Source organism: Embiotoca jacksoni, unplaced genomic scaffold (assembly GCF_022577435.1).
Source record: "Embiotoca jacksoni isolate LCO1_2020_lvr unplaced genomic scaffold, fEmbJac1.0.p SCAF_4, whole genome shotgun sequence".
Taxonomy (NCBI): domain Eukaryota; kingdom Metazoa; phylum Chordata; class Actinopteri; family Embiotocidae; genus Embiotoca; species Embiotoca jacksoni.
In genome coordinates this window covers 10,674,409-10,699,563 of record NW_027185392.1, presented here as the reverse complement: position 1 = coordinate 10,699,563, position 25,155 = coordinate 10,674,409, and the positions used below count along the sequence as shown (strand labels likewise).

At 39.5% G+C, this 25,155-nt stretch overlaps 1 protein-coding gene across 1 annotated transcript in view; it reads right to left on the bottom strand.

Moving 5' to 3' along the window:
• Positions 1 to 25,155, bottom strand: part of LOC138209189 (alpha-1,6-mannosylglycoprotein 6-beta-N-acetylglucosaminyltransferase B-like) — a 106,162-nt gene that overhangs the window by 23,975 nt on the left and 57,032 nt on the right. The window contains exon 8 of the mRNA XM_069167592.1: positions 22,567 to 22,736. Coding sequence (XP_069023693.1) covers positions 22,567 to 22,736 — 170 coding nt within the window. The remainder of the gene's footprint in view (positions 1 to 22,566; positions 22,737 to 25,155) is intronic.

Genomic DNA, 25,155 nt, shown 5'->3' with positions numbered 1-25,155 from the left:
GAACCAATCACATTTAAAAAATGACAGACTAAAGGGACCTTACCCTGACATTATTTAGATGTATTACAGAAGTTTCTCCTTTCTACATTATAGTGAACTGTATTTCACTGCATGACTCTTTTCAGCCTCAACATTCTTCACAAATAACATAGAGCAACCTTAATGAAGCCTGACAAGTAAAAATCAGGAACACAAAGTCTGAACCCAAAGCATCATTCGCTGCAGCTCTTTAAGCTCACTGCTTTGAGTGTACGGTGATAAATGAAGGAGATTCAGATTAGCAAATCAACATTTTTATCAACTCTGAGCTTCTCTCAGCGGAAAATCTACCTTTATTTATCAGTAAAATGTTAAAATGTACTCCTAAGAACCAAAGTAAGAGATCAAAGAGGAGCTCTCTGCTCTGTGAAAAGGAGTGGAGAGCAACACTTAAGAGGAAATAAAGGTTTTATAGGAGGATGAGGAGGGAGAAAATGAAGTCTTGGATGAGGCATGGGACTGTTTGGTTGTTCATGTTTTCAGTCACAGATTGACAATTAATATACTGGCTATTTGGCAATCCCAGTGCTGCTACAACTTTTTATATTTTCATATCAACTCCAGCTGTCCTCCCATAGTGCATATTCTCACATTTTGTCTTTGATAATAGAACACCTTCAGTCACATTTACACATTTCCTTGTTTTGTCACAATCTTATAAATTCCTTCTGCCTCCCCTCCTGTTCCAACCACATGACACTGAAATTGAAGGATGGAAATGAGTGACAATGGAGAAAAAGTCAGAGCAACCTTTATCACCCACTGAAACCTTTACTGTCAATGCTACAGTAAATCTACTGTAGAAATACATCTTGTTCAATGCTGCAACATTATTAGTACATATTATACTATTAATCCATGTAAAAAGAAATATGTCCATGCAAATCAATGAGCATTTCTGCTAGCTTTGTTTACTGTATATTTTCTGTTACTCTAATAATGATTTACTGTATTGTCTTGTAAACTAAATTTTGCCAAACTGAGAGAAACATTACTTATATTCAAAATAAATTAAATATACTGACTGGAAACTTACAATGGGTCACCAGAAGACCATTGACAAGTATTGCTTTGCAACTATAACAGTGGTAGTAAATATATAATCTTCTGTGCTAATGCAATAAAACAGCCCTTTATGATCAGTGTGTTAATGTTTATCATGTATGGGGAGTATTAAACATGTTACTGCCAATTTAATAATGCCCCAAGACTAAAAAACAATCAATTGATGCAGGTAGTTCCAGGCTATTTTCTGAACGTCAGCTTAAAAGTGATTGAAAAAAATAATTTGTCATGTCAGTAACAGGTTAAATTAATTTCTCATTTAAGATTAAAGTCATACATGCCATTATCACTGCTTCATGTCACATAAAAATTCCATCAAAAGCAGAAAAATCTGTAATTCATGATGATCATAATGGTTATTCATTGAGGAACGTCAGCAAGATTCATATTGTGTGTAATCCATTTTCATTAAGCAGCACTGGAGCTCAGTCAGTCCTTTTGTTTGCATGCAGATCTCTATCAGCTGTCTGTCTGTCCGTCATGACAGAAAGAAAAGGGAGAATGATTCTAGTGAGGTAGGGATGAGATAATGGAAGTTATGCAAACTACAATTTAGAAGAATTGAAAGATCAAAGGAAAAACCGACAGAAAATAGGAAAGATAAACATGGATTTTAATGCACTAGCTGAGACAACAGTAGCATGGCCGAATATAACCAGCTCCATGGTCCTTCATTTCCCATCAGCGGCCTGTTTCTCTCATTCTTTTCCACTAATCCCTCTTTTTTTTTGGCTGCTAATCAGCCATAGGATATCGGCCAAGACAGACAATGATTCATGTTTTCTTGAAATTGTCAAATTCTTCCTGTCTTTTGTTACGGAACACTGAAGGACACTTTTGATGATAAACACCTAACATCTGGATGGTACATTTGTACAAAGCTTCACTGAACCAGCTGTGCATTACATTTTCCCTTTGATAGAAGTGAGTATAGTATAAACATCCTGCCCACACCTTGTAGGATAGTTCAATGGTGTGCAAGCATGTACTGCTTTTTGGATGCACTGCAATAATGTTAGAACCAACGCCAGAAGTGTATTAACGTTTTGTGGTTTTAGTATAGTCAGTATAACAGTTCTGCTGTTATTTCAGTGAAATAAAATAATACAACAGCAATTTGTAGTACAGCTAAATGCTGTTGTGATTTAAATTGAATTTTTAATTCTATAATCAACTGCAAAACATTTTCAAAATGACCATCATATATGCAAATTCAGCCTTCCAAAACCTCTGTTTCATATTCAGCCCTCAACAAATTTGCCAACTGAAAATATGAATTATGTAGTATAGTAGTAGTATAGTACATTGTAGTTTATCTTACAGGAACTGTTTGCAGCTCAGTTTTTTGAGTTTCAAACACAAGCAGATGTTGAGATTTTAAAGATCTATTTTGAAGTTGTGGTTTTGATAAAAATGGTAACATTTTCAATTATTTATTGCAAATAAATAATTTGCAATACACACAGCTGATCAATACCAAAATCAGTAAAATCATTTTAAATACCATGATATAGACTTGCATCACTAAAACCAAAGACAAACCGGATTATATAATTAAAATCCAGTTTTCACTTTTGCAATATATACGAGTCATATGGCATATGTACCATATTCCAGCATGACAAATATATTTATGACATGCAGAAAATACCTCATAGTTATTCAAAATAGACAAGCAATATACATGCTGACACACACACACACACACACACACACACACACACACACACAATGGCAGCAATCCCAGTGCCATGCAGGGTTACACAGGAGTCCAATTATCCAAGGTTCTCTTGTCTGCAGGCTGGCATCAAGTCAACTAGCCATTTGAATGAGGACACACACACGCACGCATGCATGCACACACATACGCACGCGCGCACGCGCGCACACACACACACACACACACACACACACGCATGCACGCACGCACGCACGCACGCACGCACGCACGCACGCACACAAATGCACGCACCCACTGAAATGCAGTGGTGTCTGAAAACACATGTATACCGGAGTCAGGACAGCAGTGCACTAATGAATGTTTCCTGAGCAATACTGGTTCAAAGCAGTGATATCCTGCTCAGACTCGGTGTAGTTATTCCTGGTTTTATTTTGACATCGATTACCTCATGTTTATGTTTGTTTTTCTTTCTGCCTTTGTGGTCGATAGCACCACTTAATTATGTTCACCTGTGTCTCATTAACCATCAGTCGTATAGTCCAGACTCTTTTACTTTTAGTTGCCAGTTTTGGCTGTTCCTGAGAACCTCTGGCTTTTTGACAGATTTTATTTTCGTAACAATGACTGTTAAACCCAGGGGAAAAATACAGGACGTAATGGAAATATAAGCATACGCAAGTATCTTAATCATCTTAAGTTAAATAAATTACTACTAATATAAAATACTTATAACTACCAAAGAAAACAGAAAACTGTGGCTTCTATAAACAAAAAAAAGCTGATCAATACCAAGAGATTTAAAAAAAAAAAACTTGCACCAAAGTAAAATATCTGTTAGTAAAACAAACAATAAACACCTTCCCTTCGAAAGGGAGTAAGAGTAACACTTTTATACACACAAGTCTGGAAGCTGCCGAATGGCCCTCTGGCACTGGATGCATTTCTAATCTCAGGACCCTGATTAGCAGAGTGGAAACATGAGCACCTGACCTGATGCTCTGGATATCCATGTATAAAACAGTGGATTCCAATTTCTGCCAATATCCAGCAACTGTGCATAGCCATTGACTAGGAGTGGCCCATCATTTCAGAGGCCGCAATCAACAACCTGACGAACTCAATGCAAAAGAGATGGGTCTTACTGCATGAGACACATGGTGGTCACACAGACAGCACATTTAGTGGCATTGTATTGTGGAATAATTATCTGTTTAATCAGAAAGTTGATGAGCCACATCTGTCAGTTGGATGAATCATCTAGGTAAAGGTGAATTGGTCACAAACACAGATTTAAAAAAAAATGTGTAAACAAAACTTTCCCAAAAAATAAACCTTTTGTGTGCATAAAAGAAGTCTAAAATCTTTTACATCAACTCAAAATGGGTGATAAAAAAAAGTGTTACATTTTTTGGTTGTTGAGTGTAGTTATGTTTCCCTGTCCATGGGGATATAGAGTTATTCTGTTCAGTATTAAATGCCTGTATTGATCTCCCAAGGAGCAATTTGGCAGGGTGTTATTAGAGGCACAAAATGAGCAATAACACGTGTATTGCTTGTGGAGAGCTAAAAGCTGTAATTTTGACCAAAGGTCTTTTCACGTACTGTGTGTGTGTCTTTTTCTTGGTCAAGTGGAGCAAAAAGATTTGATCCCTGCTCAATCCTGCTCCATGTGATTGTACTCATTGTAGAAGTTGGTGGATCAGTTATTGTTTTGTCTTTTTGTTCAGTCCTGTGTATCAATGACTCTGCGTGCATGCGTGCGTGTGTGTGTGTGTGCGTGTGTGTGTGTGTGTGTGTGTGTGTGTGTGTGTGTGTGTGTGTGTGTGTTAGAGAGCATGCATGTGTGTCATGCATGCGAGTCAAGTTTTCCATTCTAAAGTAAAAAAAAAAATTCTTACAAACAAAAGAAGAAACTAGTGTGACAAGTTGACATGACTAAAAAGAGCACTAGTTAAACTTCAAACAAATGTAATTTTTTCTAAATAAATCCATGCGAAAAATAATGTACAAAACTTGATGAATATATGTCATTTCTGTTTCAGGTATTCATATGTTCTTTACATTCTGTATTGCCTTGTTGTTAAAAGGTACGATACAAATACACTTGCCTTATTTGAGGAATGTTACAGCATTCTCCTTCACACAGATCTAATGTTTTCGTTTGTCGCAATCTTAAATCTTTTCAGTGGACCTTGAACTCCGACATACAGAATGTCAGGATTTATTTGCTAAATCTGTTTCGATTGCATTTTGTTCAATTTTGCTCTGATTGACACACTTTTCCATCTCAGTCAATTATTTTTATTCAATTCTATTCTATTTATTTTATTCATTAAAAACAGTTTGATAAAAATGTGATAATTGAGGTGAAGAGATGTATAAGCCCCAAATGAACGGACCATCCATACTGGTTGGCTACAGGGTGTGTGTGCATATACTGTATACAGTTTGTAAATATACATTTTCATTGTACTCGTGTGTCTGTGATTTGTGTGTGTATGTGTGTTTGTCTCCATGACAAAAAAGTTGAAGGGCATTCCAGTCAATACTGTCAGCTAATGTCATCCCTGCTGTCATGGCTAACAGAGGGCGAGAAATGGTCAGCAGTGAGAAAGGGGTGGTAGCAGTTGAGACCACGACAAGGGCTGCACTCTTTGTGTGTGTGTGTGTGTGTGTGTGTGTGCGTGTGTGTGTGTGTGTGTGTGTGTGTGTGTGTGTGTGTGTGTCTGTGTTTACACTAATGTTCCAAATAAATATTAGATCCAAATTTACTGTGGCTAGGTCCACAGTATAGTAACTGTTTGGACATGTGGACAAACTTTACAAGGTTGAAGTTGCATCGCTGCACATTTCCTCAACTTCTCTTACCAAAAAAATGCTCTGGCAGATGAAATGTAACGTCATGTTAAAACCTGTCATTGATTGTGTTGCAGATGTTTGCACACAACTATAACAAACAGGAGTAGTTGCTATGGAAATTATGTTCACATCTATAACCGTAAATGACTAAAAACAATTTTGGAGAAGGGCCATGCAAACATTAAACGGGGAAAATTTTAGTCCTATGCATCATAAAAATGTTGCCTTGGTGTTGCATAAGGTAACATCAAAACGTTTCTTCCTAAAACTTGCAGAGTTGAATTTGGGAAAGTTTATCACCGTGACATGAAGACAAAATTGTGCAACAGCTTGATCCACTTATGTGTGGCCCCTGGAAATAGCTGTAAGCTGTATAATACTCCCAATTTAGAAAGACGTGGCTACTTTAGATGTTAGGAACTTACCTCAGTGATGTAAGAGTGTGTTTGTTTGTGTGTTTGTTTGTTTAAGTGTGTGTGTCTATGTTAAACAAAACCTTGGATGAAGAGGTATATAGTGCTGTAGATCAACATGTTCTTAATTTTCAGTTCATAAAAGAGCTTGCACACACACGTGCGTACACACACACACACACACACACACACACACACACACACACACACACACACGGTGTAATCAAACACTTAAACATCCATGTAATCAACTGTTTCCAAATTTGCCTCTGATTACACCGAGGGGATTGCAATCTGCATGTTGGCTAAGTTTATCTTACTTGACACACACGCACGCACGCACGCACACACTCTATCTTACACGGAAACACACACAGATACGTACATAACATTCGACAAAATCTTTTACCCACTAGCACTCGTGTGCACCGAAACACATGCATATACGGCCGTGCCAGAAGAAGCTGACAGGTCCCAGTTATCAGCCAAGGCAGGGTGCACAAGATAAGGGAGCCGCAAGGCATCATAAACACCAATACACACAGGGGGAGTGAGAGAGCAAGCGCAGCAGAGGGAGGGATGAATCAGAGATGAAAGAAGGAAGAGGAAAAATTCAACACTCCTGTCAGAGATAATAAAATTCTCAGATGAAGAGCCAGAGTGGAGAGTGGGAGAATTAGAGACGCAGAGGGAGTGAGAGAGAGAAAGATGGGGCGGCGAGGTGAAGAAAAAAAATGACAAGTTAGTTTCAAGGGGCAGGTAGACAGAGAGGAAAAGGGGAAAAAGTCTGAGTGAGCAAGAAGAGAGAAGGAGACTGTGGCAGGAAAGGAGGAAGAAGATGAGGGCAAGAAGAGAGAAATGAGGTAACGCTGGATGGAAAGATTAAGAGCCTGAAACAGGTGGAAAAAAACAGATTTAAAGTAATAGAGCATATTATGCCGGAGAGAGGAAGTGTGTGTATCCGGGTTTGACTGTTTATGCAGCTGAGAAAAAAAAAAGAAAAGATAGAGGCAGCTTACAAGTAGAATGGAAAATACACCTGTATACCCTCCAAGGTCTTAAAGACAAAAACGTATTTACACACACACACACACACACACACACACACACACACACACACACACACACACACACACACACACACACAATTGCATATGCACCCTTTGCTAATAAAGCCTGCTACTGCTTCGTCTCCCAAGACGTCAGGCAGCCTGCTCTTTTCCCTTCGTCAGCAACTTTTGATCTAATCCCACTAAATCAAGAAGAATAAGAGTTGGCATTGGTTGTGACGGAGGAAGTCGAGGGAATAGAGAAGGCAAACACAGCCACTGGTGTGAGACCAGACATCCCACGCACACAAATGTATGAAAACACATATGGTTGGATATGGTTGTGTAAAGACACTTTGGCAGATGTACATATTATTATGCTCTCACACATGGTGCAAATCAGATAAATCCACTTTGCAACCTGCCACCGGCACTCAGGAAGGAATAAAACAGAGGCAAAGTGCCAGTCGAGTGATGCAGCAGGCAGATGCTTTTTGCTGAAGTGCGAAGCGAACACGCGCATATGAATGAATGTGTAGGAACAAACACTTGCAAATTATCTGAAGTCAAGTGGATGTGTGGATTCAAGTATCATCCCACCACACACACACACACGCACACACGCACACACACACACACACACACACACACACACACACACACGAGGTGTATAAGTGAACTCATTAGTATTACCCTGCTGACAGGCCAGAGCACCAACTGAGACCTAATTTTTTATCGATGTCTGTTGTAGACCATCGACCTTCTGAAGCTGCACTCAGCTGCCTAAATTGAGCTCCAACTCACACCTGAAATTCAACCTTCATACCCACACTGGCCCTCGAGATGAGAGTTTTCCTGTGACAGATCTCTTCTTCAATACATCCTTTGGAGTTGAAGACTGTTAAGCGATGATTAACAAGTTATTTATTCACATGAGGAGCTAATGTGACACTGGGGCAGCCATACAAAAGTATCAGAAATGTAATGCTGGGGAGCTATAAAAAACAGTGGCACAGACTTAAAGTGATTCTGAAACAAGAACATTATCATCAGTAGTTTTAGCAAATGTCCAAAAGTTATTCTTGGGTATGGATGTTGGTCAGTTACCAGGCAAGAATATTTCAACATCTTTGGACAGATTATCATTACAAAAATTCTGAGACTCCTTCTGCTGCATGCAAATGGCGAGCAGCACTGTGACGTGCACGGAGCAGGAGGAAGGTATTCCCCTCATGAGTAAGAGTTGCAACTTTTGTCGCTCGAGCACCATCGGTTAAACAAGTGACATTCATGTTTTTGAGAGGCAGAACATCACTGTCCAAAATCGAAAAAGACACTTCAAGTCATGCATGTGAACCAGATTGCTTTTCTTTGACATTTACAGGGTGGTGCCCCATGAATTCCTCCCCCAGTGTCAGACTGTTAACACCGAGTTCTACTGTGATTACATTCAGTGCAAATGACCTCAACTGTGGTGTGATGGCACTGGTTCTCCAACATTCCAATTCCTGTCCAAGTTTCTCGCCCACAACAACACAATTATCGTTCCCCACCATCCCAACTCGCCGGATCTGGCTTCCTGCTACGTCTTCCCCAAAAAATTGTCACCGACTTTGATGTGTGCTCTCTGCTCAAGTTTCAGGTGCATAAGACATCACAGATGCACCCAGAGCAGCATTCACAAAAGCATGTTTAACTCAGGTGCTGTTTTCGATTTTGAAGCATTGGAACGTACTCAAAGTTTTCAGTTTCTCTGTGCTCCATGCACATGCTGCGTACCGTTCGTGAGCAGTCTCTGAACTTACTGATCCATTGTCGTACACATTTATTCAATTAAACCTATTGACTGTTCCTATCCCAAAACTTTTCTTTTTTCACCACTATGACCCAGAAAGTCTTGGTTTTGAGTGCATTATCTACCAAATGGATTTTCATTAAATATGCAACAGATTGCAAATTCATTCAGGTCTATGAAAGTCTCAATGTATATTTTAACTTTGAGGTCAGAATTTAAATTTTAAAATAAATAAAAGGAAGCCTCAAAGCAATTTCTTCATGGGTAAATAGTTACAAGGCGACACATGCTTTGCCTGCACAAGACAAGGTCTGAACATCAGCCTTCTGTCCACATTTACGCATCAATATTATCCCACAAACAAATAGACGACATACTTAAGTTGATGGAGGTGTACACACTGATCACTTCAAAATTACAAAAAAGTTATTATGTACAGTATTGTGACTTCTTTAGCTTTGACTTTGATCACTTACTCTACAATTTCACATGAAGACTGTAACAGGTTAGATTCATGAGGATTACCAAGATGATTCAGAATCTATCAAATGAATATCTGAACTTCTCAACACATCAGACTGGTGACTTGTCATACACAGATTCACAGTTATAAGATAGTCAGAGAATTTGTTACACAGTGGCTGTCCTCAGATTGAGTTCTGCCATTCATCAGAGCTAAAAGTCCAATGTAATTATGTTTGTAACAATTAAAAACACCTGAAAACTAATTTTACTGTAACTACAAGTCACTAAAGTGAGATAAATTACATTATGCACAGAATTGTCAGTGTTTAAGAAATTATAAATTTGGCGGTAAAGATTTTGTTAGCAACACAGAGAGCACATTTGGGGTAGTATTGTGTTTGGGAACTTCATGCTTCAACTTTTTTCCTGGGCCCCTGTAGGACAGAGATGTAATTGAGTACCATCTCTCCATCAGAAAAATGGAGCAGAAACTAAATATCTATTTGTCTGTGATGGAGCTGTAAATAAGCTGTTGGAGCAGCATTTGTCCGCACTGACACCGCCAGCATTCATAAAAGGAACTGCCAGTGGGTTTTACAGCTGACTCTGTCCTTGAGTTCAGTTATTACTGGGAATTTGTTGAACAAACCAGCGATAGTGTGAGGAAAGGGCCAAAGGGACACAAAGTGGGAAATCAAAGAGAAAAGTAAAGGTGATTGAAGAGACAGCAATCTATTTAGATTTAGTGAAATCAACACCTTTCTTCGCTCCACCTAATTTCAAGGCTGGCTGCCTTAAAATGGCCCAATTTTCTCCTGCAGAGGGCAGAGAGATATCAGGTGTACCGACGTCAGTTTGAGCCCGGCTTTGACAGCTTGTCCCTTTTAGAGCCATTAGGAAGAGGAGACACTGACAGCATCATTGAGCAAAATGTGTTGGGTCCTCGTCTTAACTCTTAACAGCTCCAAGGACGCCTTACAAAGTAGAGTATGTAGCCACCAAACCTCATTATGCTTGACTTTGCTCACATCAGCTACCCTCTTTTTCAACAAAAGCTACAACAATAAGTGCTCTAATATCACTAACAAGCAGTGTCAAGACTGTTCAAGGAAAATGTGGATAATAAGAGGTTTCTGACCCCATTTTTGCAGTGCTTGGCAGAGTCGTGATAAATTGGTGTCTCTGGTTTCAATGTCATTTAACTTACTGTGAGTTTTAATGATAATATTAAATGTTCTGGAGTGTAGATAAATAATAGAGGCGACACTGACCCAGAACACAGATAAAGCTGTAAGACACAAAGTGAATCACTGATAAAATTCCTAATAAAATAATTTGTGGGTAGTAAGGACAGGATACATTTTGATATATATATATATTTTTTTATGCATGAGTGCATACTTTCCCAACATTAAAATTGATGACTACGTGCCTGCACTGTCCGGAGTGGTCACACACCATTACTGAGAGCCAATTAAAAAACATTATGTGGCGCATAATCTTTCAAACTAGGGTTCAACATTGCTCGTAATCCAAGAATGGATTTAGTTCTTTCACCTGCATTCTGCAGGATCTATGAAACCAGATTATTCTTTAAATTAATCCACTTTTTATGCTGTTTTAATCAGTCTTCTTAATAATCATGCCTCTATATACCACTAGGGCTTGTGTAAGTAAGTAAACTTGTGTTTTAAGTTTGATGCACTTACAGTAAAACATCATCTTGTTGTGATACATTCATATTTTACATATTGATGTAATGCAGATCTCAGTCTCCAACCTGTAGCTCACGCACTTGTAAAAGATTGCGGAAGGTTCAAACAATATGCAGTGTTTCCCATACATGGACTTACTTATAGTTTAGGTATATTTGACGGGCATCCAAATATTTGGCAATCAATTTCATCCATCCATCCATTATCTATACCCACTTTATCCTGAACAGGATCACAGGGGGCTGGAGCCCATCCCAGCTCACTTAGGGTGAAGGCAGGATACACCCTGGACAGGTTACCAGTCCATCACAGGGCCACATAGAGACAGACGGAAACAAAGACCATTCATGCTCATTCACACCTAAGGGCAATTTGTAGAACCACCAATTAACCTGAGGTGCATGTTTTTTGGATGGTGGGAGGAAGCCGGAGTACCCGGAGAGAACCCACGCAGGCACAGGGAGAACATGCAAACTCCACACAGAAAGGCCCAGGCCCGGATTCGAACCCCGAACCTTTTTGCTGTGAGGCGACCATGCTAACCACTGCAACACTGCGCTGCCAGCAATCAATTTCAGCATCTTTTATTTATTTATTTTTTTAACCTGTCCGAGAGAACGACGCTATCAACGCGATCGATGGGCAAGTGGGCAATCTCCCCTCTTTCCCTTCACCTCTGTCGGCTCCACACCATATCAGTGCAGCTGAGGTTTAGCTCTGCCCTTCAGGAAACACAGAAATCTGCAGACAGAAAATGCAAGCTGCATTAAACACAGCGGAGACTCTCACACTAAGCTGGAAAGAATTAGGTAAATAACATAAATACAATATTTTCAGCTGGACCACAACAGTGGGGCCAAAACTGTCAAGCAAGTGTGTGTGATTAAATGGGTGAGGGATCAAAGTAACACTGCAGGAGAGCTGAAACTTTTCAAATTAAAAGGCCTCCAGTTTCACACAGGGTCCAGCCATATACAAGGTTTTGACCAAGACATGCGTTTCTTTCAGGAGGGGCGGGGGGTCCCAATCAACGAAGAAACATTGGATTTTCCGAGTTAAATCTTATATTAGAACGCTTTAAAACCAGTTTAGCCACACATGAGTTGCGTGCACTGCAGTATGCATTTAGGGAACATTTATGTAATTGTGCTGTAGATACAGAAAATACTCTTTCCTTCAGTTGAAAACATATAGAAATGCATACAGAAAAAAGCATGCACATGCTGTTGATACCAAATGTGTGTGAAGAGTATCAATTTGTTATTGTAAACAGAAAAGAAGCTTATTCTTTTTAGGATTATCATTTTTAATAAGAAAAAATGTATTAAAAAAATTCAAACTATAATGGATTATGATTTTGGATTATGCCGTATGGGTTGCCTCCCTCGCCTCACTTGAGTGACTGAGCTAACTAAACTGTGGGGCAGATGCATTTTTACAGAGTCAGCTAACAAAGTCACCTACAGTATATCCATGAATTTCCCAACCGTGGTGTTTAATCCAAAATGCTTTCACACATCATTTCTCCAATGGTTTGGGGTAATTATCATCACTCCAAATGCTTGCTATTTTTCCACTCTGTTAGCCAGAACAAAAACAACAACAACAACAGCCTACTTTAGTGTGGGGGAGCGGGCCATAATGGGTCAGACAGATAGACTGTGCATTTTGGAAGAAACTAGATGCGTTAGTGCATGAGATCACAGCACACTCCATCCAATTTGTCTCTTGGGTCTTTTTTTCTTATTCCCTTTTCTGTCTGCCTTAGGCAACTTCTTGTAACACATAAACTTGGTGAAGGGAAGGCAGTTGATGAATGGCTCATAGCGTCAGTTTTACTGGCGCTTGGCTCAATGTGTCCCCAGGCCTTGGAGACATTTTAGTGCTAAAACTCTGCTCCCCTGTCTCTATTCCCCAGTAAGAATGGACAGAAAAGTCCTCACTGCCTGAGTCTGGGATGATAAACACACATGCCTATGCAGCACACACACACATCCCCTTGCTGTCTATCTAGCTTTTCTTCTCCCCTTTACTTTATTTAGCCAGCGTTAACTATTTTGGCCCTGCAGCCAACACAGACTGACCTCCCTTAGCCTCTCTGCTAGTCAGGCGACTGAGGCTGTATTAAGACCAAGATGGAAACTGCCTTTACACTACACACCGCATAGGCACCACTCTATATTTCTTATATCGCTTGTCCGTGTCTTAATGTGCCAAAACTGCTTACGGTGAAACTTATTTCTCCTCAGGGACAAATCAACAGTTTCTTTGGCAGACATGTTGACAGGTTCCAGTTAAAAAAAACACAGGTTTATATTGCAGTATTGATAAAGCCTGAATACTAATTACAAATATCAGGCTACACTTAAATGCTCTCAGTGTCCCAAAATGTCATAGAAAAGGATTTATAAAGAGGAAGATTAAGAGTACAGGTTGGAATATTAATGCTTGGACAGTTGTGCTGATGACTTGCTTTCAGAAAACATGGTCTGGTAGCTTCAAAGAATTGTAATACTTAACTGTCTATAACCTGGAAGTGAGACAAACACAGTATTTCAGATGTAGTCTCACGTCACAACATTTAGGATTAAATACTTTTTCATGATTATGCTGGAAACTGGCCCCATGTTAAATTTGATAAAATACCAACACACACACACACACACACACACACACACACACACACGCACACTCATGTAAGTACACTGAGGATTGCGCTAAATCAGCTAAAGCAGTTTGTCCGAAATGTATTTCTGAGCCCCAGTTGTGTCACACAGACCAATTAGAGGCAATGTCACGCAGCGATGTGAGTCAAAGCAACATCACTAACGAAAACGAAGTCACACATGGGCCACAACTGTTTTTATCCTCAGTGCCTCAAATTTAAGAACAAAGATATGGAAAATCATTACCAAGTGTGCGTTCCACTGCCGTGTGTGTCTGTACAGGGTTAGATGTAACCCCTGACGAGATGATCTAAAAAAATCTAGGAAGTCACTAACGAGCACATTGATTTGAGCTTAGAGGGGAACAGCTGTAGGGAGAAAGAGAAGGAAACAGACAAAGAGAAAGAAAGAGAGAGCTACACTGATAGACAGAAAGCGAAAGAAAGGATAGGGGACACAACACAAGAGAGGAGAGGAGAGGAGTTGAGGGGTAGGAGAGGAAGGAAATAAGAGGGGAGCAGTTTGCTAGTGGTTTCTTTCTGCTAACTCAGACACTTAAAGCAGACAAAATGATGCAGAGTGAGCATACCCCTCATTTTCACGCCCTAGTTTTACAACAAAGAGACAAGCTGACACTTTTTCTCACACATATACACACACCAACATCACCCGCAACTGATTAATGTTAATATGCTACAGTTTCCCTTAAAAGACGGGGCTACCTCACGAGCCTCTTTATTTGAGAGAACCTGCTGAGGTGTGTAAAACTCATGGATATAAACTCCCTTCAAAACTCAAAGTTTGGATATTTTTAATAGGAAAAGCTTCTCCCCTGCATGCATTTTGAGCCTATTGTATAATAAAGTTTTGAGTCAGCTGCTTTACAAGTTGTTTCTTCCTTGAACCTGCATAGTTGCTCGTTTGTACAACAAAGTCAGAAAGAGCAGAAAAGCACTAAAGTCATACAAAAATAAGGGAACGCTAAGGAGAGTGATAAAACCCTAATTGTAAGACAGAAGCAAAGAAACCAAGACTGGGGTTTTAAAGAGGATACGTGTGCATGTGTGTGTTCTTATCTGCTGGGGCCTGGTACAATAAGTCAGCCTGTGGAAGACAAGGAGTTGAACTGACGTCACCGACTCCAGTCTATCTACAGGCTTCACTTTAATGATGGCAGAAGGAGAAGAAGTCAAGTTGTAGGGTGTGACGAAGGGTTAGGAGAGACAGAAAGACGAGATAGAGTAAGATACATTTATGTTATTTATGAATTGTATTTCTCTTTTTTCCTCATTTATTTATGGAATTGTAAATTGTACTTTGCTATCTTTCATCTCTTTAGACAGATACAGAATTGACTTATAATGAGAACACAGTCTTATTTAGTTAATTGTTATTAATGTATGTGCAAATCATTGTAGTTAGCGTATATGTATTCAATTATAATTGTGGTGATATAAGTCATTATAATTGTAATTGTAATGATAATGTATTTTAATATCTTTATACTGTCTATTATTATCCTTGTCGCTTTGGCAATATAATTAACCAGAAATTCATGCCAATAAATTAAAGTGAATTAAAAAGAGAAAGAGTATGAAAGAGCGGAAACAGAAGTTTAGCACAGAGATACAAAGAGCAAGACTTTGACTTCTCATTGCCTTTTCATTGAACTAAACAGTGTCAGTAGTACACAGCTTAAAAACAACAACTATCACAACCAAATTCAGACCTACACTGTGATTTGCATTTTGCTGAAGGGGCAAAAACAATATTACTGCCAACTTTCAAAAACCTTTAATTTTGACCTGACACTTTTAGACTCACGCAACCAGCCTCACTGTCATTTACCTAAAAGCAACTGAGACAGTTCAAATCCAGAAAAAAGAAGTGAAAAAAAAAGCGAATTAAAAGAGGGTGAGACATCCACAAACAATATAGAGACAAGAGTGAGAGAAATACAGAGGCAAAAACTAGTGTGCAACTGAGAGAATCTGAAGACCAATCCAATTTTTTTAGGCATTACATAACACCAGTGGATGAGTCTTTTTGCATTAATCTCTCGGGTTATGTAAGCCATCTCTGGACCAAAGCGCTAGAATTATAGCAATGAGCTTATGATGCAAACTAGCTTTGGTTCTCTTACAACGGCTGCCCCTGCTGTAGTAGCACATATGAAGTCAAATGCTGCCTCTCACAAAATACAGATCAACAAGCAGTGTCTCCTCTCAACTGGCTTAAGGCCCAAATGTTACATTTACAGTTGCCCTGCTTTACTTATAGTAACTTGTGACCAGAGGCTTTCTCAGCTTTTAATATTGATGACTTGTCCAAACAATATAAAAGCTTAACTTTCCAAACCAGCAGAGCATGTATGAAGTAATAAACACATTTCTCCTGTGAAAAAGAGGGTGTAAATCTGTGAAAGACACACTGATGCTAGTTATGAGATTCCAGTAACCTGACTGGCAAAAGGAGAAGGCAAGGTGAAGATATGAAAACACCACAGTGGAAGTATTGACTCTATATACAGATGGAAATGTAGCAGGCCATGTACAGAGGCACATGCAAAAATCATAAAAGTACATTATAGTACAGAGGGAAGTTAAAGTGCAAACGATTTGTGAACACATGGCCTTTATACAAATTGTTAACTGCTGTCAGAGAGGTAAAACTGACTATTACTGAGTGTCCTGGAGGCTGAGGAATGTCTAACACATCAATACACAACTGATTAGAAAACTGCATGTACTCATAACAACATGACCTCAAAACATCAACATTAACTCATGATAACAGCATTAAATCTTGACAACAGCATTAACAAAAAACAGCAGACAGTACCAGGACTGTGACACCTGAGCGGTACTTACAGTAATATGCACATCCTAAAGTACATAAATAGAATATTATGAAGCTCTGTAACTATTCCAACTTCTGTGTTGGAAGTTCTTTTTTCAGTTTGCATGTGTTGGTAGGTATTCAGTGGATAATGACTTATTCTGTCTCCTTTACTGTATTGGAGATATTGATAGGCTGTTAATCTGTGCCTTCCCATCTCTAGCCCCAACTAGCCTGGAGTCTAATCTCCAGGGCAACTGTTCATTAGTCGGGATGAGGTGGTGTAACTTTACACCTCAAGTTTGAGGAAGAGACAGAGAGGGAGGCGGTGAATGACAAGGAAAGAGCGGTCTATTGAAAGCATGCGAAGCAAGTGAAAATATTTGTAATGATTTTCTTAGTTTTTTGGCCTTTTCATTTTTATTGATGGCTGAAATTAGACAGTATATAGAGGCAGCCAGAAGCCAATGGGAAAGAGAGAGGTTATGATATGGAATAAAGGTCCTTCACTGTAATCAGACCAGAGATTTTGCAGTTATAGAACGTGATATGACTCTTAACCAGCCATGACAACTGAGTTTGAGAGAGGTGAGATGGGGTGTGCTGCCTTCAGCTCGATTTGAAAGCAGTAATTACTGAATGTAAGGCAAAATCCAAGTAAAAATCACAGTGAATCTAAAGGCTAAAAAAACTTTTCACCCACATTGTTACTTACATCTCATCACACATTAAAACCACAACATTGTAAAAAAGACATCAACACTTTTTAGCCCGTCATCCTTTAGTTAGGTATTGCACTCTTCAGTGGAAAAAGAACAAAGGGAGAAAAATTTAATGTGACATTCAGAAAAAAGTTTAAAAAAATCGGATGAATTTAACACTTTCCGGCCTTTTCCATCAGGCATGGGTCCTACATGTTGTGTGTGCGCCCACCGGGAGCATTTCAGAAGTGAAACATTTTGTCTGCCTGTTTCTGTTTATTTTTACTTCTTGATTTGGTAATGTTTCCTTGATTTTTATGCTTCTAACGTGGGCAAACGTTGTTAAATGTTTTTTTTCTGTCCGTTTTGTCTTTATTGTTATTTCCTACTTTGTGCTGTCATCTGCACGGAAAGTTAATACAGCATGCTGTATTTTAGTCATTAAAAAACATGAATCCTCTGAATGATTTCATATGCGGTATATGTATACGATATATGGTGATGTATTGATGTGTTGTATGATTGGGAGACTGCACAGTGTGTTTTATATGGGAAATTGTCCGAATTCTCTTTGTTTCCTCCTGTCTGACTTCCTGCCTGGCCGATTGGCTCGGTTCAGCTTGTCGCAGTTTTCATGCAGCTTCTGTCAAAACTCGGCTCCTATCATTAGGGCTTCGGAGGGCCAACCCGCTTCTGGGACGCAACTGACACGCGATGCGGCGCAACCCGTGGGATATGAAGCATTGACTGTAATGGCAGCTATAACTCACGTGGCCATGTCGGAGATGGAATATGGCACAGACAGAAATGGTGAAAGAAATACCTTTTGACTTGGCATTTAATCCTGTCAGTTTCTGATTTTTCCTTTTGCTTGGTTTCTGCATGTCACTTCTGTCCACTGTCCCTTCATCTGTGGTCTTTGGGTTACTCGGGTTACACCAGCACATATTCCTTTAAATAAGCCACCTCAATAATGATCCAGGCTACTCTACTGCACACTTACCACTTCTTCAGTGTGTATAGTGTGTCCAGTTTGTGCTACCTGCACTGCTCTGCAGAAGGCCATTACTTTTCAGCAAGCACCAGATTCTTTTCTTTCCCAGTGTTACTGAACTTTTTATAGGTCACTTAACAGTAGTGACAGGATAAGGCACAAAGGTGCTGACCATCCACCTTTGCAATAACTGCAGCAGCTCTCAGTGATCTGGACCCTCCAGTCTATAATGAGCAGGAAGAACCATGTCTTCCCTCCCTCGCACAGTAAGGTACAGTACCTTGCCAATCTAACTGGCTGCAAATTTAGCTCCTTTTCCATCAAGCTACTCAGTAAGCCCACATTGTGAGGAGTGCATACTCTGTACAGAGGGCGAGATGCAAAAAGCCAGTATTGAATTACCTGCTGCTGTGTGTGAGCAAGACAAAGGTGGTGAATGGTGAGAAATGAATGCTTTGTGTATAAATGAAGGACAGTCCCACGATTCAAAACAAAGCGATGGCATCCATCACTAAGCCTTCAAAAAATATCTCCATATTTGAATACCAAGAGTCCCTCACTGACTCTACAGTTGTCAACTCAGCATTTTGCTGTATCCTCCCTTTTCTTCCTTTTTCCGCCGCAAAGGCTTCTCCATGAACATTTTCTCATCAGTCCATCCATCTGCAAAGTGGCAGCCTTGAGATGTAGATATGACTATCCACTGTCATAGGAAAGAATTAAGTAAATGAGTCCTTTATAATTATGACCTGCAGGCCACAAGACAACACAATCACAGTTATAGCAGGCGGCGCAAAAAAAAAGAAGAAAGAAAACTAAAGACCTCTTTATCTCCAATGTTATAATTCAATTTATCAAGTCCTGAGTGACATCAAGAGACATCACTTTAGACTGTAGCCACAGTGCCTTACCAAGTCTCTATGTGCTTATTTCATGCATCCTATAGTGAAAAATGTCCAGCCATCAGACTGCAGTTCTGTTTGGAAACTACAAACCAGGGTGCACGCTACACACAGTAACGGAACTCTGGACCTAATCTTCCCCACAGTGGCCAATTACTGCTTCCTCCTGAGCCAATCACTACTCTCAGATGTAGTTCTGAGAGCAATCTGCACACTATGTACATGCACACACGCGCACACTCACTCACTCACTCACTCACTCACTCACTCACTCACTCACACTCACACACACCTCACACACCTCACACACCACTGTCGAGCTGGATGGGTCATAGGCCCTTTTTGTTCAGCTTTATTTTAACGTTGGTCAGTGCTGCCCAGATGAAAGAGAAGCTGTTTCCAAATCTGTGTCTGGACTCAGCTTCGACTAAGCAGCCTCTTTGGGGCTATTGTTGTATGTCTGCCTAGTTTTCCATTTGTCTCGGTTGGCCTGCTTGTCCAGATTGTCAAACCATTTTTCGGTATTTATATCAGCATCTCTGGCGACATCTTTGTTTGGCTGCTTATCTGTCTAGTTTAGTCCATCTAACCACCTGTCTGTCCGTAGAGAGGAATGTCCAACATGCTGAACCTCCTGTGTTTGTATGCCCTTTTGAACAGAAAGTACAGTATCCCCACAAAAAAATGACAATATTGTGAAGAAGTGAGAGAAAGCACCTACTCTAATAAAGCATCGGGGAGTGCTGTAAGAGGCAAGTAACAAAGAAATAAATTTATGAACTAAACTTATTTCCCCAAATAAATGGCACCACATAAAATTAACATTAGCAGCAAGACATTTGTCTGGATATACTAATAAAAAAATAATGCCATTTTTATAAATGTGTTTGTTGTTTTGCCTCTGAGGCATATTTTGTGTGAAGCATTGTTTAATTGTCACACATCAGAGGTGTTATGTTGGGTTCAAAGAAATAAAATCGAGAAGGTTCTCCTATTTTTTGCCTGTTTACCAAAACATGGTGATAATTGCATTTGAATTACATGGTGTGAATATACACAAACCCAGTATCTGTCAGTACAATCCTCAAACAGAGAAACAACACTGAAATACAGCAGTTTTGGTGATAAGAAAATGATCTAATTAGTCTAATTAATGGATTTACTTCCAGTTCCACAGTGCAAACAAACAGAATATCACTATTTGTGCTTTTAAAATCACAAATCATTGGTAGTTTTGTGTCATGAGGAAGGAAATATGGTGGCTAAATATGCATTTGAACTCCACACGACAATACATCAAAAAACAGCACTTGATGGATCAGTTACCAGTGATTGCTAACAGTGTATCCTCTTTTAAGGGGCATTTGTTTGCCCAGAATATATTTAGTCATTGACAGTTCAACTGAATGGACCCTTGACAGTGTTATGTTCTCATCTACAACATGTTAGCATCAAGTTCACTGAAAAGCATAAAAGCCTGACCATAGCTGTAAAGCTTTCTAAACATTTGGATGAGCCAAAGATCAATACAACCATTAACAGGTTGGAGTGGAACATGAGAGACTTTTCAAAATAAAACATTGTCTTTTTATTTTCAAAGTACGTCTCTGTGACAGCCCATCTTCCTTATCAGCCCAAGCTCGCAATGTTTTTTGTCTTACTGAAAGCAGGGGAGAGGGGAAATGAAAGATGTGAGAGCAAAAAATGATTCATCAACCAAAAATAATCGGACATGCTGCATAAACATTCTCTGTTCCACTTTCCTGCAGCAAACCGTGCGCAAAGATGGACAACAGGATGCGTGGGATTTCTCACACAACTGTATTTAATGGAGTCACAATCCAAAGGTTTCCTTTCAAAGCCATTCCATGTTGGCATGAACAATATTTTTCTGCACCTTGCCAGTCTGTTAGATTAGTGGGCTTAAACATCACATTCCAGGACATAGGAAGGATCCTTTTTAAAATGTGGGTCCCATGAAACTACCGTGTCACGTACACAGAAGAAACGCTCCATTTCAAGTCTGACAAGTGAACTCAGCCTTGTATATGTCCCCTGCCATCTCTGCAGTCATTTTTTAAGTTGAAAATTCGTCAAGATTTTCAGTCTCTCCCTGCAGACGAGTGATATGTCCACAAAATAACTGCCAAAGGCTCCTCGTCAATACAATGCTTCTACTATGATTTGTGAGAGTTGTCGCAGGCGGTGCAGTCTAAAATGTGGAGAACAGTGGGGTCTCTGTAGGCGTCATTATATTGATCTATACTCTGTACCTGTGTCACAGCGGTGATCAATGATGGCAGAAAGACAAAGGCTATTGGCCCAATCAAGGCTAAAGAAAGACGTCGCCCAGTATGATTCAGTTGTCTTCTCACAATATGCCTATTCATAATCCTGTTGTACAACATTAGCCATCCATCATCAGGGAAGATGACAACCGCTGTGATTTATCCAGTCTCGACCATGCAGTGGATTGCATAGACTGGACAGGAAGAGCCTCGGGGATCTTTCCCAACACGGCAGATTTACATCCATCCAACCTCTGAGTGTGAGTGTGTCTGTGTGTGTGTGTGTGTGTGTGTGTGTGTGTGTGTGTGTGTGTGTGTGTGTGTGTGTGTGTGTGTATTGGCTCTACAGCTGTATCCGTCAGCAGAAACATGTAAGCGTGCTGACGCTGTATAAAAAGACACACCAACGCAGTCTCACTGACAGGAAGCTGTGGAGTGTGTCAATATGAGATCGATACTGCGACAAATAAATCAACATGCCCTTAGTGCCCTCGTGCCTAATCTTTGGGTTAAGTGGGAATGAGGTATAATTAGAGTGCAAAGCTCTTCTCCACTTTAAATAGCATGTCTGGGAGTACAAGAGTACAGTGATAACAGGAGGATTTCAAAAGGTCACAGGTTTGGTGTCCCAGCTGTCATCAGAGGTCAGTTTGTGGCAGATATTATGTATTCTTCCACATAAACGTGTAAGATACAACAATGTCAGGTTGACATTAGTGAAAGCAATTTATACAGGAAACAAATAAGTGAAGGTTGCACTTGAAGGGCCACTTTGATTAAAGAAGGCTTGCTTAGCACCTTGACACTGCAAATCAGTAACCTTTTCCTTTCAAAGCAAACATGTCAGCTGAGCAATCGCTTGATGTAATGTAGCAAGTCCATTTCACCTACTAGCTTCTCTTAATGCATGCTCAGATTGAGGCTTTTTCTGCTTTTCAGAGTGTCAACAATTATAATTTTTTTCAGCTACTTTTATCTTTACAGTAAAATAATATGTATGTGACAAGGGGCAAACATTACATCACACCAAAGGAAAGCCGTCCAAGTCAAACCCTCCCCTGCTGGTTTGGTAGACTGTTGCATACAGAGAACTCACCCCTGAAGCTCCTTGACAGACATGGAGATCTTGAGGTTGTGTCCCAGAACATGCAGGGCAGTCAGGATGTCAGCCCACTGGACCATTTCTCCCAGAGGTCCCCCCTTCAGCACCTTAGGGCTGAAAACATCTCCAGATTCTTCGGTTAGGAAACCTACATGGACCAGGATCTGGAAGAAGACAGTAACACATTGTTTCAGACAGTTTAATTGAAGGTCTGTGGAAAATGTCCATGAAAAGCTATTGCAGGTGCATTTGTGGAAAATGTAATCTTAGTCATGACCGATTTATTGTCAGTATCTAACTAAAATGAACTACAAAATACTTCCAGTTTCATACGACTTGAGCCTTATTTTTTTGTTTCTGATAATATTCTTCATACGCAAAGTAGATACTAAGATGGGAGCAACATTGCTACAAAAACATGAGCAGCAACGGGTAACAATTTAAGACAGATGAACTAAAACAACCTTCTTTACATGGTGTTCTTAATGCTAATCATCCATCACCAAGTCTGTTCAACCTGTCAAAGCCTACAGTTTGTTTAAGTCTCCGCTGACTCCAATTCACATTATGTGATATTATCAGTTTTGAATTTATAGATAGTATAGATTAAGAAATCAATGTCTTTTCTTATTGTTTTCATGTAAACCCAGACTGACTCCATGCTGAGGAGATCATGGCTCTGTGTTAAAATCTGTTGCAGGACTTGTTCTTCTTGTTCCTAAAGATATTTCTTCATGTACCTTGCTGCATGTTTGGGTTGGGTAGTGTGATGGAAAAGAATCCAAACATCTAAAGTGCCAAAAAACGTGTGCACCATATCATTTAGAAGACTAAGCATTACAGCCAACTTGGAAATTGATGGTGCATAATCCAATAATTTATATACACATAACATATAATGTGTTTTTATATAAAGTACATTATTACAAATGAACATACTTTACATTATAATACTTCTATATTTACTGAATAAAGTTAAGCTTTTTGAAAGTTAAGCTTCTGCTGCGCAAACAATTTTAATGACTTTGAGGATTAGAATCATTTGAATTTCAGACTCTTCGAAAATAAAATTATGGCAACTGAAAAGTAATTCTTTAAAATCCCCAATGAATTATTCTCTCATGCTCCAATGGAGTAGCATACACATGCAAAAATCCAGCATTATAGAGTATTGTAAAACTCATTTCATATGCACCGTATGCCCATACAGATAACCACTGTAACAAATTCCTAGGAGTCGAGTGTTCTCCTTTGTTTGAAAACACTCGATAAGACATGTGAAGGAACTATCACACTTTATACTGTTATACAACTTTGCACATAAAGCCAACAAAGTCCTGCCATGCATGTCCACCTAGCTGCTGCATAATTAGTGCAACCCACCGAGAAATGAGCAACACGTTACTTTTCACAGTGGATTAGACACAGCAATGTCCAAACGTTGCTCTGCTGAGTAATCCTGATTAACTAACGCAGCATGAACACCTCCAGCTGCTTTTGCTGGCAAATGGAGCCCAGGACTTTGACCATGCAACATACATAATGAGCTTAAGGCCAACTGTGAGGAGTTTGCCAGAAAGTTTACATGGCAATTGCTAACCGTCTCTCTCCCTCTCTGGATGAGAGCATGTGTCCTTTGTCTCTACTTTAACAACTCATACAGGAAAGTATTAAAAACTTCAAATAGCTTTTTAGAAGTGTGCTGTAATGTCTTATTTCACTCTTCTCTTTTTAATTATGTAACAAAGTTGGAGAAGCCAATACACGCACCTGAACACAATAACCATGTCTAGTTTCCGTCCACTAGATAAATTGAAATCCCATTTTCCCTCTCTTTTAGCTCTGATTTTGGTCTCTAAACACACCTGAGGAAAATATCTTTCTCCTATCCCTATCTGCTGAATGCTTCAATAGTATGAGGGAAGCGCATTCAGGTCATAATTCTCTATAGGTTCATCACTTCAGTCAAGCCCCTTTCAAATTAGCACACATCATTTTATTAAAATATTGATTATAGCTGCTTTACTTGTTTTATATAATTATATTGAGTTGTGGAGGAACATTTAGTGCAGCTGCTAAAATAATTTCACTGATGTCCTCCCATGTACAAAACATGTATATAACACTGGATGACTATGTGCATGCGGCAGAGTAAAGATCCAGAGACACTCCAGTAGGCGTGAAAAATCCCTTGATTTAATAAACCTGCTCTATTAACTTCTGCTTCATGAAAAAAGATAAGTGAAATTTAATTACAGTTTGGGTGGCAGATGGCAAGAGTGAGAATACATGGCAGCAATACTCTTCAATCTCTTGGCTTGGTGGCGGTGTTGGTTATAGAGTGGATCACACAAACAGTGGAAGCAACGCAAAAATGGAGACAGAAGGAGCTAAATTTCCCAAACTGGCAGCGCAGTTAAACTGCTAAATAAATATGAGAAATATCACGCAGTGGCAACAGAGCTGAATAAAATGTGGACTGAATGCAATAAAACTGGCATCCACAAACAAATGCAAAGTTAACAGGGAGAGAAAAAGGTGCTTTGCTCTTGATCTAGTCTGCTGTAGAGTGGTTTCATTGGG